At 39.1% G+C, this 14,801-nt stretch overlaps 1 protein-coding gene and 1 long non-coding RNA gene across 7 annotated transcripts in view; both read right to left on the minus strand.

Annotated features, from left to right (window-relative positions):
* LOC135482534 (autism susceptibility gene 2 protein-like) overlaps positions 1-14,801 on the minus strand; it is a 157,606-nt gene that overhangs the window by 24,945 nt on the left and 117,860 nt on the right. For all 6 annotated transcript variants that reach the window (XM_064762642.1, XM_064762641.1, XM_064762640.1 and 3 more), the window contains exon 6: positions 4,032-4,077. In XM_064762642.1, coding sequence (XP_064618712.1) covers positions 4,032-4,077 — 46 coding nt within the window. The remainder of the gene's footprint in view (positions 1-4,031; positions 4,078-14,801) is intronic.
* On the minus strand, positions 9,153-10,135 carry LOC135482536 (uncharacterized). Its single transcript, XR_010446232.1, has 2 exons — positions 9,984-10,135; positions 9,153-9,384 (listed from the first exon to the last, which is right to left on the minus strand). It is a non-coding gene; the product is annotated as an uncharacterized LOC135482536 (long non-coding RNA).

The raw sequence follows: 14,801 nt of genomic DNA on the forward strand, positions 1-14,801 counted from the left end.
CGTATCTGGATTTACCTTACATTTCACCTAAGACAACTTTCGTAAGTTCCACTTGTAAAGCCTGAAGACCTGAGGCAATGGCTAACTGAAGAACAGCCAATCATCATAAACTGGCAGAATTTCCACCACCAGCCTTCAGTAAATGGTACAAACATCCCCAATTCCAGTCATTTCACAAGCCTCGCCTCAGATACATCCCTTGGAAGGAGATCCAAAAGATCAGGATACCTTTATCTGGGTTTTTTCTATAAGGAACTCATCTCATACACCATAATGATCCGTGCAATAATATTTGCATCTTCTTTCATTACACCCAATACTTAGGTTTTCATTAGCTTAGCTCTTGATGTTATCTCAACCTGAGGTTGTGATGAGCCACCTCATTCACGGCGGCTTCAGCTGAGTTATTGGTAAAAGGCTACTTGACACAGTTGCTGTTATATTTAGCATTCTGACTCCAACTGTAAGTGTCTTCAGGTTGAATGTGAGTGGAGATAGGTATCTTTAATCATATGACAAATATGATCAAGCACCCAATAACATCATGACCTGAAAGGGTTCAGATACCCCAGGAATCGATCTGCAAAGTCCTAAAACAAATACCAAGTCCTATGGTAGTGCACAACATGGCTGGATTGACCCGCAAATCTAGACACCTTACAAATCTGATACAGGCCGCTACTGTTGTTCATCCGCAAGTTAAAACTCAATAGAGACTGCTACTGTTGTTTATCGATACGTTAGAGACTGCTACTGTTGTTTATCGATACGTTAGAGACTGCTACTGTTGTTTATTGATACGTTAGAGACTGCTACTGTTTTTTTCCCGGCACGTTAAAGGCTCAAAGGAGACTACAACTGTTGTTAATCAATAAAGATAGAGACTCAACAGAGGCTGCTACTGTCTTTTAATCAACATGGAAGATATCCAACAGAGGCTGCTACTGTTGTTTATCAATAAATATGGAGATCTAATAGAGGCTCCTACTGTTGTTTATAAAATAAAGATAGAGATCAAATAGAGGCTGCTACTGTTGTTAATCAACATGTTCAAAACACAAAAATGCCATGTTGGAAGATCATTGGTGGCCGTGTTAGATGCAGCCACAACCTTTAGGCTTCTATCATGCCACACAAACAAATGGTAGCGCCTCCATTTGGTTTCTAGCATGTCGCATGAGCAAACAGAGGCAGACTACATTGGGTTTCTATTACAATGTCGCATAAACAAATAGTAGAAGCCCCCATTGGTTTCTAACGCGTCAGAGAAACACACACCAACTCCTTTGATACTCAGCTTACAAAAGCTTACCATAAATCCCGGCTATACAGATGTATTTTTTGCCAATATCGCAGTCCCATTTCCCCATTAATCAACTGGTTTTGAACAAGCATCATAAAGAAGACAGAAAAAGCCGCCAGCCACACAAATACAGGATCGCAATAAAAACCATGTAATTCATGTGTGGTTTCTTTCCCGATGTGCTCGGGCTAGAATTATCCATCAGTCAGGCCCAATGACATATCTATCTTCTCCCTTGGTGACACATAACTCCAATTATCATTCATAGCATTGCGCCAATGTTTTCCAACCGTAAAAGGAATATTAGATCAAGGGGTGTTCTGGACACTATAACCATATTATCGATATTCGATGTCCCGTAGGTCACACGGATAATGGCCATTTTTACCACATCATGGCTGATACACAGCTTTTTAGTTGTGTTTGAAAGCTGAGGTGATTCTATTAGGGACTTTGAAATTTGGTTTACTCAATTTCATTAAATGGTGAATTTCATTTAGAACCATGGCTAGAGAATTAAAGGAGAAATGCACATGTCATGATGTACACACTTCCTATACTGCATTGCATACTGTGAACCCAAACAATCCTAGGTGTTTTTTATTCGAACAAATTTTTCATCACCAGGTCCTGAAAACAGAAATCAGTCATCCAAGACTTTGCGGCGCGAGTACTATAGATAATGTTGACATATTAAACTATCAAAGTCACTAAGGACCTACAGTATATTCTGTCCTTTTCTCAAGCTACCAATATCAAATTTGTATCAATAGGGAATTACCTGAGAAATGTTGCAAATGAACAACACTTTTTCAAATAGACCTCATGATAAAAAGCAGCAGTGAAAAAGTCAAGAAAACAATTTCCGTTATACCACCAAGAAGCCAGAAAAAGCGCCCAGCTTTTTATGCAATATCGAACACTAATACCGAAATGACTTTACACCACAGAACAAGCCCACAGCTGGCGGCATGTCGCGTTGAAGAACGAGTAGACGGTGTATACCACACTGAACAAGGACTGACAAGTTTCTGGATAGAGACACTGATTATCAGCCGGCATCGCAGAAAAAACAATCAATATTAGCGGAGTTTCTTGCTTGACAGCGAAATGGAACAAGGAAATTCTCGCAATTAGATTCTCTCATGCATGCCGCAATTTCATTACCCACTGATAAGATGTGCGAAATGGCAAAAAAGTGTCACAGGATTGTTAGCTCGGTTGTCTGATCGACTTCCCCGAGACGACACAAAGGCGTGGAATCCGTATTCGTGACAAGGAGCCATGATCTTCGCACTGTTCTGGTCTTTGAGTAATCCCCACTAATGCCAGAGCTGTCACCATGAGCCTCCTAAACCCTGATAAAGTTCACACAGTAAAAGTGTCTTGATGAGGTTGGTATCCCGAGTCAAATCATTTGTTACGTGGTAACGTTTTTATCTCCATTCCCCACGGTGATGGGACATCTTCGTCTAGAGGCGGAATTAATCCATTTTATCTCACGCATGGATGAAACATGGGCATAAAATAACCATCAATTGGGTCCACCCCCGAGGACAGAATTCAAAGATACATCACAGCGGGATGATTAAATTGACTCGCCGCTTGCAACATGATCCTGCAGAGCTGGCTATCACAGTGCAATACTTCACCGACTAAATCCACGAAATACCCACAATCCTCCAGCTCCCATTACGATCGCACCGAACTAATTCAATAATTTCTCAAATGCTCACAATGACTTTTGTGTCCACTTTCCTAAAGCCCTAATAAATCATCAAAATTCTCTTAGATTTTCATCGGGCACACTGGGACCACATAATAGCTTAAATCGCTCGTTACAAGAGCTCCACCAGACGAGAACTAACTCTCAAACCGGCGATCTAACTTGATAAATTCTAAATATGGTAGATAGGGCTTGGGTTTAGTCGGTCCCCAGGTTCATCATGTGTAAAGACTCAGGGGGTCCATTTTCAAGCCAGGAATCAATCACACTAGACTGGCCAATCTATTTTGTTGCTCCAGGGACACTTGGTCAACTTGTACCAACAAATTCATGGTCATAATGTCAGTAGTTTAATTGAGTTGGCAATGGTGCAATGCCCAGTATACTGAGGACTTGCATATTACCAAAAAAACCTCTTGCTTTGACTTCAGGAACCTCTGGTTGTAACCAGGTGATCTGCAGACATGCCCTGTGTAACTTCACCTAACCATCAGCTAATTGCCCTCATCCAGTTTTTATCCACCATGGTATTAAGTGAAGCAACAAGAAGAAGGATGATACCAGGCTCCTGTTTTTACATAGACGACTTTTACTGGCAGCTGGAACTGCTTCCCCAACAAAAGATAAATTTTGGATGAGGACTGGCAGTCAATCAAAGCCAAAAACAACAGATTATAATCAGTCAAGAGAGACACAGTGGGTGTGACCGACACATGACTAACTTCACCCAACTAGTAATAATTCTTGTGATAAAGAAAAGGGACACTTTCAGTTAAACAGTCTCTACTATTATAGAACAAGAATATGCAACTTAGCCTCCTATCTTGCCAAAAAAATGACATTTCAGTGCAGCAGATTCTATCGTACAACAAGAATCCATAAGGCTATATAGCATCTTGCGATAAAGAAAAAGAGATCGTTCTTGAAAAGCCCCAGAGCCCTGTGTGTAATCATTGCTCTTTCACAATAGAATCTTGGAAAAGAAATGAAAACAATGCTTACTTTTTGGTGTATTCGTTATGAAAAGATCCGAGCCAGCATCTGATACCTACAAAGAGAAAGAAAAACAGAGATAAGCTATTTTTCACAAATGTTGGGGAAACTGCTATATATAAAACATAAATGTTAGTGACACCAGCAATAAAGAATTGTTGATGGAAATGTCTTTTGAGGCTGGCACACAGAACAAATACATCCAGGCTAAAAAAGAAGGGAAAATATCTGGGCATGTTGGTGGGCGATTCTTATTGTTCTTTATTGTTAATAAAAAGAAATAACACTATGTCACTACCAGTATATAAAGAAATGATACCATGTCACTATAAAGAAATGATACTACACTGTATTGCGAGTAGGCATGTAGTGTTTTAATAGATGACTTTTGGATGCAATGAAAGAACAGTGGATTCCCCAAAGCGGTATAAAGATCTACCTCAAGCTTATAAATACTGACAAATACAAGTACCGACCAATACATGTACAACAAAATACACCTATAACGACCACAGATTTCTCGCTTATAGTCTGTTAAAGATACCACCCAAATCCAACTGTCAGCACCCATAAGAACCAATATCCCCCTCTTGAAAAATTGGCCAACATCAAAATGCAGTCAACATGCAGAAAGAATGCAGTACACACCAATCTGTTGGTAGAAAACATATATAGAGGAAAATTGTAGCGCGTCCAACAATAACACAAGAAAGCCAAATATAATTTTTTATTCTTCCACCTGCTGGCATCTAAAAGCATCGTGGGAAGAAGTGTTTCGCAAATTGTGTTGACTTCATTTTCATCTTCATTCCTTCTATTCTACATATTGGGCCTAAAGTGACTCAGATGTTGAAGAAATGCTAATAAAACATCTTAGAAGTTCCATTAATAGCCTCAAGAGACAAAGAAATAAGCTAAAAATCTGAAAAATTAGCCAATGTTTCCACCTAAACAATCCTAATCAAATCCATTAGCATACTCTTTCCTGCAGCAGTTGTGCCGAGAAAATGTCACCGTATAGGTGAACTTCTCCAATCCAAGAACAATGGGTTCACAACAACCAACCACAAATGAACGAGTAAAAATTAAATTAAGAAGCAGAGTTATCTTTCAGATGATTTTTGTAGGTTTTTCCCCCAATTTGCCTTGGGCTCCTTGAGATATCACTAATGGGAATTTTTACGAATTTCATGTCCTTTTGTCTGACTAATGGTAAAAGTGATGTTCATCCACTTGGCACAAGCAAAAATACCTCACCTTTTCTTTACATTTATATCCTTAGGTTTTAGGTTTAACTGAATTAGTAGTTGTTCCTTCTTTCTCGAAGTCACACGTCACAAAGACACTTATTTTATCATAATACCACAATTCTTGCCACAGAAATTACCTGGAGCATCCTTGCAGGAAAAGTTGATACATTAAAACAAATAGGACAACACCAGAATTTTCAGCCTGTAGTAACCGTAATGGAAAACTCCAAATGAAAAAGTATTTCGTAAAAGACAGCAAGAAGCCATATTGCACTTTTACAAGTTTTCGAAACAAAGTAGAAGCTTTATTCTCTCAGTCAAATAAGCCATTGACGAAATCCATGCAAACTTCCAACACATACTGGAACATCTGAATAATGACATCATCAATCCACCAAAAGCCACTTGTTGTGGCGTTGGCCTCTGGTTGGTTTGGCTCCTCTTTTTCCATGATGCTCAAAAGACGTGATCCAACAAGAATCGTCAGTAGTCTCAATGGCAGTCATTAAAAATCCCTTGGATTTACCAAGTTTTTCCTGAAGACATACACATAGATGATTCACTCACTATGAGCACAAAATCTATTTCGAGAATATCCGAAAAATTTAGGTCAAATCTGGTAAGGTGTCGATGGTGCACGAAGTCAAAAGAAAACGCTGACAAAGTTCAACAATCCTAGCCACACATCCCAATCAAAAGTCCCAAATATATCATACATGTACACATAGTATTTATTTATAACAGCGAACATGTATGCTCACCCAATCAAATAAAACACCCGAAATCACCTACACCACAAGAAGTCTTGCCCTACAAAACCATATCCACATGAGATGCTTATAAGAGCTGTCAAAATCCAATGAAAGAAGTAAGTAATCGTCCTCGTCTCACTTTGTTTATCATCGAAAAACACCCCTAGGTCTGCGCAGCGTTGTGGCCGCTAAAGATGTCTGAATAACGTTATTCATTGCCATAACTCATATATTCCAACTTCAAGAGCGTATGAAGAGTCACTCCATCAGCACCTCATCTAGAGTGTTATCAGACAAGAGATGGTATATATTTCACCGCTGGCATCTGAATAAGTAATTCCAACTCTACTTGATGCATATCAATATTGTGATAACTAAGTCCACTTGACATGAAATCATATTAAAACACATATAAGTGTCCTGGTTGGTATAACGGTTACAGACATTATATGATACTGCCAATACCGCGCCGTACAAGAAGAACAAGAGTTTTTATATCGGAGCGCATCTTAACAAACACTGGATACCTCTGGAAGAGCATTTATGAATAATAACAAGAGGCCCAAGGGCCTGGCGCTCAGCTGAGTTAATATCATTAATATCTTCCCGGTGTTTAGTTCATTATGCATGAAAATGGCATGCTCCATGGTATTTGATATCCTTTTGCGTTCACTACGGTACCAATGTTTTTGGTTGACATAATTATGCCACTGTTCATTCCTCAATCGTGATCATAATTCGGGTGAAATCATCGTATGAAAATATTTACCGAAACATGAATACTCATTGTCATAGCCTCATTTACAAGTACGAAATATTTTCCCGCGAATATTCAAAACTGCTTGGCTCCTTGCCAGTTAAATGAAATGGCCAGGGCCATTGTGCTCACCTCATGTGGAGGAAAGATGGATAAAGAGCATGGTATTGTGTCATGTAGTGTTAGGTTTGATGTAGGTCCAAGCAATTACAATTTCCCCAAAATGGAAAATTTACAGTACATTCGACCTCTGTGACCTTGAAAAGTAGGTCAAATCAAAGAAGACCCGGGGGACACATTGAATGGTTGTTAGAATTAGATGTACCTATGATATACAAGAGGCCCAAGGGCCTGGCGCTCAGCTGAGTTGTTGCTGCGTTGTTCGTATATATTACATTACTCGTCAAACTCTACTAAACTAAGGACTCAAAGCCTAAGGATATTAGCTTCTGGATGTGTAACAGTGAATTACGGTAGACTGGCGCAATCTACTTCAAGCAAGCTCCACCCTTGCAATGTGTGCGCAAACAGATAACTTAACCTATATTGGACCATCAATTCTACACACAGCAACATGATTCATCCTCAGCTGTTACCATGATGATGATGATGATGATCCTTTTCGCAAATTGGTCGTCTTCTGTCTTTCTTCCATACTTCAGTGCCACCGGATGTAGTCTGCCCTTGTGGAGGGATCCTTTCAGCACCGGGACACAAGAATCCATGCGAATTGAATCACATGGAGAGACGAGCCCAATCACCCGCTTTTGGCTGGGTAGAAATAGGTAAATCTCGCAGACTGGACCTTAAACTCTACTGCCGACGTGTGAGGCCGGTCTGACAGATGAGTTAGTGGGGTCCATCTAATGCAGAAGGCACCAGTTTCCCTAACTAAAAGGGTAACATTAACAAAATGCTCTACCCAACTCTATTATTGCCTAAAGGCCTATGTACACTAGTAAAATATTAGCAACATTTTTACATTTCCAGTTGCAACAAATGTTGCAAAAAATGTTGCGTAGTGTGTACAGAGCAAAACGCGTCTTACAACATGTTGTAAAATTGTTGCAAATTAAATGCAATGCAATTCTTTGTTGCATGTTGTAAAAATGTTGCAAACTCTTCAGCCAATCAGAAATAGGATTTGCGTCATGTGATCTACCGGAGTTCATGTGACTTGAACAAGAAGCAGGTATAGCAACTCTCAAGTGAGTGTCTTGCTTCGTAGGGTGATGAAACCTTTTCTAGAAGTTTTTGTGTGACGGCTTGTCAGTCAGCCGCAACTCCTTTAGGCTGCGTATCCATAGGCTGTTCCGTGCCCTGCACAACATTCCCTTTTTACCGCCTGGCGCGCCACACGGACAATGAACCTTCGTTGGTGTTATTGATCGTTCCCATAGGTTATGCCGTGTCACATTGCGGGCATATATGCACTGTGGATTGGGAATATAGGCCCATATTGGGATTGAACATGTCCATTCTTTTGCGAGTGAACAACACGGAAGCAATGTCTGAGGCGAAATTAATTCAAGAGGTTCATCAACGGGAACTACTCTGGGATCCCGAAACTGATGATTATCATAACAAGCACGAACCTGTAATTTGTTGCTTAAAAGTCAGGTTTTATATACATGTACATGTCAATTTGATGTTGCAAGTGAAAATACAAGTTACTTGTATTTTCATTTTCAATATTCATAAGAAATTGTCTTCTGAAATAATGACAGCGTGCGGATAAACGCGATTGACCGCTGCGAAATGAGGACTACAAAGGCCTACATGACCAAAAAGGAATATCCAATGGAGACTCGGGGCATAGTGCCAGGTCACAAGGCTGTTACGCCATAACGCCACACTACACAAGGGCATACCCTATGGATACGCGGCCTTAACAGGCAGTGGTATGCCCCATCATCCACCCTCATTTTGATCCAGGGCCTGGTCCATATTCTCTTTGGTTATTTCGCCGCCTCTTCCGTCTCTCAACAATGACAGCTAAAATTGCTGCAGAAGCACTCAAAACACATCTTCTCTCCTTGGAATCATCCATTTTCCCTCCAAAATACCTATTTCCCTTTGTTCCCACTAAAAAGTTTGCAACAATTTACCAACATGTTGTAAAAATGTTGCTAATTTGTTGCAATTTTGTTGCTAGTGAACACAGGGCCTTGAAGGGCTTGTTGCAAAATTGTTGTAAAAATGTTGGTAAAATGTTGGTAAAATGTTGGTAAAATGTTGGTAAAATGTTGCTAATATTTTACTAGTGTACACCCTGCTTAAGTCAAGTGAAACTCTTAACAAACCTTAGCAGAATGCCACCATTGAAATGTTGATAATAATGATAGCAAGTAAAAACTTTAAACAGATAGACTTGATTTTTTTAACCAACTGCCACATGCGGTTTTCTTTATTTAGTAAATTTTGAGGTAAGTATTACAGAATGAAATACTTGAATACTAGAATTGCCTGGCTCTTCTGATGATTGCACTGGTGAACACCGAAGTCGATGGGATGTGCAAAGTCATAGCTCGATCCTCTCTCTTGGTCATCTTTGAGATGTAGTCACCAAATATGTTCAAATGCAGCTGCAGATCATTCCTGTCCTGCAAAACATGATGAGGAGATAACATTTTAATTTTGATAGAATAGGTAAGCTAGCCAAGTTTTATATCAAATACAAGGCCAACAACAACTGATAAGGCGCTAGGGCCGAATGATCAAGGAAGTTCATTGATATGATTGGGAATACATTGTGATAAGAGTGATGAATCGGCCCCGTTTGAAGCATTGTGCTATGTACAGTGTGCAAGTGTCAGTGTGTATCATATCGCATTAACTGTTTGTTGACATTTCAAATCGCTGGCGTCGATCCTCAATTACACTGTTTATGTACATTGGCAACCTTACCCGATGATATCAGAACGATGTTTATTATTGTCTTGTTTATTCACATTAGTTCTGCTATGTGACAAGAGTTATTTGTTGAGAAATCCATGATTTAAAGCCATACTTTGACATCGTTTCTCAGACCAACCAACCAAGCTGCATTTCGCAGATCGTTTTTCAACGATCATCGACGAACTATTTCAAATTAATCACATCCAATTAAACAATCCAAGCCTTCCCTAATGTCATCAACATGCAATAACACAAGCAGCCAAATATTATCGCCTATGAAATTGTGAATTTAATGAGAACTTACCTCTGAATTGACAGAACGCGATCTATTCCATAGCATGGTCTCCTTACGTCTGAACTGCGCAGACTCGAGACGTGACGTTCGCTGCATGTGTGATTGGACGTGGGATAACTCGCGCGAAATTTAAAATGCTCTTCTTGGGGGTGCTCACTAAATTGCGCCAGTAACACCACCTGGTGAAAATTCATGAACTACGCCTATTGATAATGAAAGAGAAAGCTTTGCTCTATAAAATTAGATTTGATTCATGATCCCCAACTGAGAAATCAGCTGCTGGAAAAGTTTTTGGAAAATTTCGCTTGGTGCCACCTAGTGGCCAAACCGCTCATCCTGCCGGACCCACATTTGGTCTATTCAGGAGTCCTGAAGGGTCTCAACGCCTCAGAGGGAAAATCTATCGCCTATCCGCCATAGTTTTGAAACGTGCCTGTTTAACGGACAGACAGACAGACAGACAGACAGACAGACAGACAGACAGACAGACAGACGGACACTCATTCTACCATTTACTCATATGAATAGCTCAGCTTTTCAGCTGAGCTAAAAATATCTCTCTATGTTTTTCGTTGTGTTATTGATCTTGTTTACTCAGGTTATGAATACCAAAGTAAAATGCCTTTAGTGTCCCCCTATAACTAATCTTCTTATTAACCCGATACTTCTAAAGGCACCTGGCCTGCTTCTTTAAACTTGCTGAGAAAAAATGGCTGACATTTACAGAGTACAAGTACTTCTAACTGTCAAAGGCTTATGTGCTGAAGAGTGCAACATTACACCGTCCTATAGGCCTACATATGATCAAAGGCTTTGTCTCCATTGTTACATAAGCAGAAGTAGCAACTATTCAAACTGATGGCCTACACTTTGTGAGTGGATTCATTCTTTCGAATTTTTCCCATCAGGAATGTACAAGGTGGCATCAAATTTATCCTGGTCCATCGTCATCGAACAACAGACTATCACATGAGTCTGAAAGAAAGATAAAGAATTACTCCTTTAGAGGATGATCCGTTCTGTTGAAAGAACAAAATGGTACGTCGCATGCAAAGAGTGATCCACCCGAGACCAGCCACTCCATGACAGAAAATTAGGCACTTAACGAACAGAGAAGATGAAGTAAAGTAGTGTCTTACTTGTCATAAGTTTTCAAGAACATAGAGACAAATGCGTCATGATGCAACGCTTTAAGAAAGACTTTTCTAAGAACAACTTGATAGGCCATGTTAGCATGAAAAATCGCCTCTCACAAGTCAAGATTTATCATGGAACACTAAATGATCTACTGCGAAACAAAAGACTAACAGGTTTTTCTCCACTTTTTAAAAACTTTGAAGCGAAGCCAAACAAATGGTTGGAAGAACTAGGTAGGATTAACAGATATTTATTACAGCGAAATTTGAGTCTGCTCCAGCAATAACAAGTTCTGGAAAAAGGTGCCTCCAATGTCAAGAGCTCATGTCTGATTAGTGAAAAAGGACTGGCTAATGACTTGAGCACACCATGCCATTGGAAAACAAAGGGACTTGGACTACAAGCCACTTTTAACCTGAAACTAAACTGTAAAGAATATTAAAGATGAACATGAGAAGCCCTTAAGTCTTTATCGCGTAGCTTTTTGTCTCTTGTGAGAGTTTTACCTTGCAAAGTACGAAAGCAAGAGTTTCTAGCCAGGAATGAAGATAGTGTGATGATACCAACACGGGTGATAAAACCCACGCATTTCAGAACTGAGTTGATAAATAGTTTTCCGCAAGTGAAGTAATGTTGGCAAATGTTTTGTCCATTTGGTCATTTAGTCTCTTCATCTCAGTCATTTATTTCACCTTCAAATTATGTTGCGGGCTATTGTTTAGGTCTTTTCTGAATAACAAATTTCTGAACGGAACCCCAAACCCGTCTCCTTTTCTACTAGCAGGTGGAAGAGGTCTATTTCTTCATGAAAGGTTAGCCTCATTTCAACAGCAAAAATGAAGTAAAAAAAAAACAAACTTCCTGTCTGAGATCAATTCAGAAATGGGCAAGTCTCTGGTATTTCCAATCAAATATAAAACAGCCTTTTTTCTTCTCCTAACCCACCTCTGTCACTATCCGCGACACATACCCAACCTTATCAACGATCAATCCAACCCTAGTGTCTCCAGAGTTCTACCAGTAATCCCTAGTAATGAATACCTAAACACTTGCCTGCTGTCTCATATCCCCCTTATCCCGCCCTAGGTTGAGCAAAATGAAACCCATAATCAGGCCATCCCATTGGAATATCCTCTAGATTAGTCAACACGCTCACCCTACACTATTTTATTGGAATGATTTCTCTCGGCTGAACATGGTGCCACGGCGCACCAGAGGAACGGTGTGTAGTTTGGTTACGGTGTAGAATTCATTTCAGTGTACACTAATGGAATCAGCAGATACGGAACGAAAGACTCTACGACTATGAAATCATACCAGGTTTGAACCGTCAAGAGACTGTTCATTTGTGACCAATTATTTTGATTTGCAGGAAGCATGGGTGGGGCATGCGCAGGTCAGGTTCCAAAAGTCAAAACAGCAGCAGTCAGCACAAGTCATCTTTTCAGATTGGAGAGTTCTCAACAGCTGCAAGTGAGTCACGCGCACAAATCAAATACAGATGTATCTAGTATTATCTGTTCAAACTACAAATTAAATGCTCTCAGAGTCATCAAACGAGAATTTAACCTTTAAATTGAGAATCGTAATTATAGAATCAAACCCACTCTACAAATATCAGCCGAGTATTTAGAAAATGATGCAAGCCCCAGTTGAAATAATACCCTCACAGAAACCATGTACTTTTGTCACACCCAAGCAAAAAAACTGTACACAATCAATTAAAAATAATTGCCTACAATTTTAGTATTATGATAAAGAGTAAAATAGGAAATTTTCCTTTGAAAAAATATTAACATGTTTTGTTTGAAAAAAATATTGCTGTAACTGAAGCTGAAAACGCCCCACTGAACGAAAATCAAAATTGAGATAAAAGCTAACATGACATCAGAAACTGTGTTATTTCATGAGAAAGTCAATTTCAAAAGGCTCCAGGACACACCCTTTCGCTGCAAGCGTACATACAAGTTGATGGCAGGGTTAAGTGACACTATAATTAATCTATACTTTGCGTGTTTTTCTAGATAGCTATCAATAAAAGTACATGTTTGTCTAAGTCTCCAGTATCATCGGCATGTTTTAAGATCATTATTATATTGGGTTTGCACGCACTGTTATTATAGGCACCCATTTCATAGCAATGTTTCTTTAGTTATGGATACCTACACTTGCCAGAGGCGTATGATCGCTAACTGCCAGTTTGACTCATGAACACTGCCTTAAATACTGTAGCACCAAAGCGACTAATAGAAGATAAAAACATGTATATTTTATTACCTAATAATCAAATGAAAAAAGAAAAACATTATGATTGTTTTGTAAATAATGGGTTTCATTTGTTCATCATGCTGGATTGAAAAGTTCAACAATTTAAAATCAAATTATGGGTCATTTTTTCATGATTACGACCTAATTAAGGTCGAGTGAATACATCATTGAGTGTCAATAAAGTGTAAAAGATTCACATTACAGTTTTAAGCAGTTGAAATAATTGAGATTAATGGAAATATTTCCACCAACAGAAATTAATGGTCAGAAAACTATCAGAACACCCCTGGTTGAAACCGTTCACACCACACCAAAATTGGTACACACAGACAAAATTCACATAAAAGAGTCTATGACAGGCCAAGTTGCTTCATCCTGCCATGATCACACTCATATGGTGAATCTGCATGTAAGCACCTCAATGCACTACAAACAAACACAATTAACCAACTATCCTACCGCCATAATCATCTTCTCATTTGAAGACCCGCTCAAAATTGTCCAGTTTGACAACCTCATCAGCCTGACAGTCATTTACCATCATTAAACACATGTAATCATGCAAGTAAATGATAACAAATTCCACTTGGTTCCTGTGCTGGTTGTGACAGGTTGTGCTTAAGTGGCCATCATTACAATTAATGTGCTATATTGTTTGAGAGGCAATTATCAGTTTAACCCTCAAGTTCTTAAAAAGAATGCTATCTAAATACAGTCATATGAACATTGCCTTTTAAAGTAAACACAGCAACAGACATCTTTTATTTGAAAATGTCCTCCACCATCCCTATCATGCCTGTTACCATTTTTAGCTTGATGATGGCTTAGCACATTAAAGGCTCGTTGCATGGAGTGTAGGCAGCCTTTTTGCATTCTGTCTCCACACAACACATGCAACTGATTCCTCTCCTTTCCATCAACATCTTATTTGGGAAATTAAACACCCATTCTTTGGTGGTAATAATCATTACATTGCGGTGCAAATAGATTTGAATTTCGGCTAACCAATGAATCATCACAGCAATCATCCTGCAAAAAGTAAATCAACAGATGAGGTGCTAACTTTGTTGAAACCTTGAAAGGTTAGTTTAATGGTGTCAGCCAGAGTGGAGTTCATTCAGTATAGACTATGCTAGAATTACAAAAAGATATTTTGAGGAGCCTCACAAAGTGAAACTTAAAACTTGGCTGATGTTTAAAAATGTGCCATCAGGGGCATTGGGATGTGTTTTCTGAAATATTATGGATACCAAAGTTGGCATTAGCTCAACTCCACCTGCGTTAGCTTTTTACTGTGTTATTTGTGATAGCAATAATTCGTAAGATAACATATCTGAGTGTTCTGAAAATATTGATACACATTCTGTTGTTGTATGAAATAATATGTTGAAACCATTTGAGATAGGTTACTATTAAGCTGAT

This window comes from Lineus longissimus, chromosome 2 (assembly GCF_910592395.1).
Source record: "Lineus longissimus chromosome 2, tnLinLong1.2, whole genome shotgun sequence".
In the NCBI taxonomy this organism is placed as follows: domain Eukaryota; kingdom Metazoa; phylum Nemertea; class Pilidiophora; order Heteronemertea; family Lineidae; genus Lineus; species Lineus longissimus.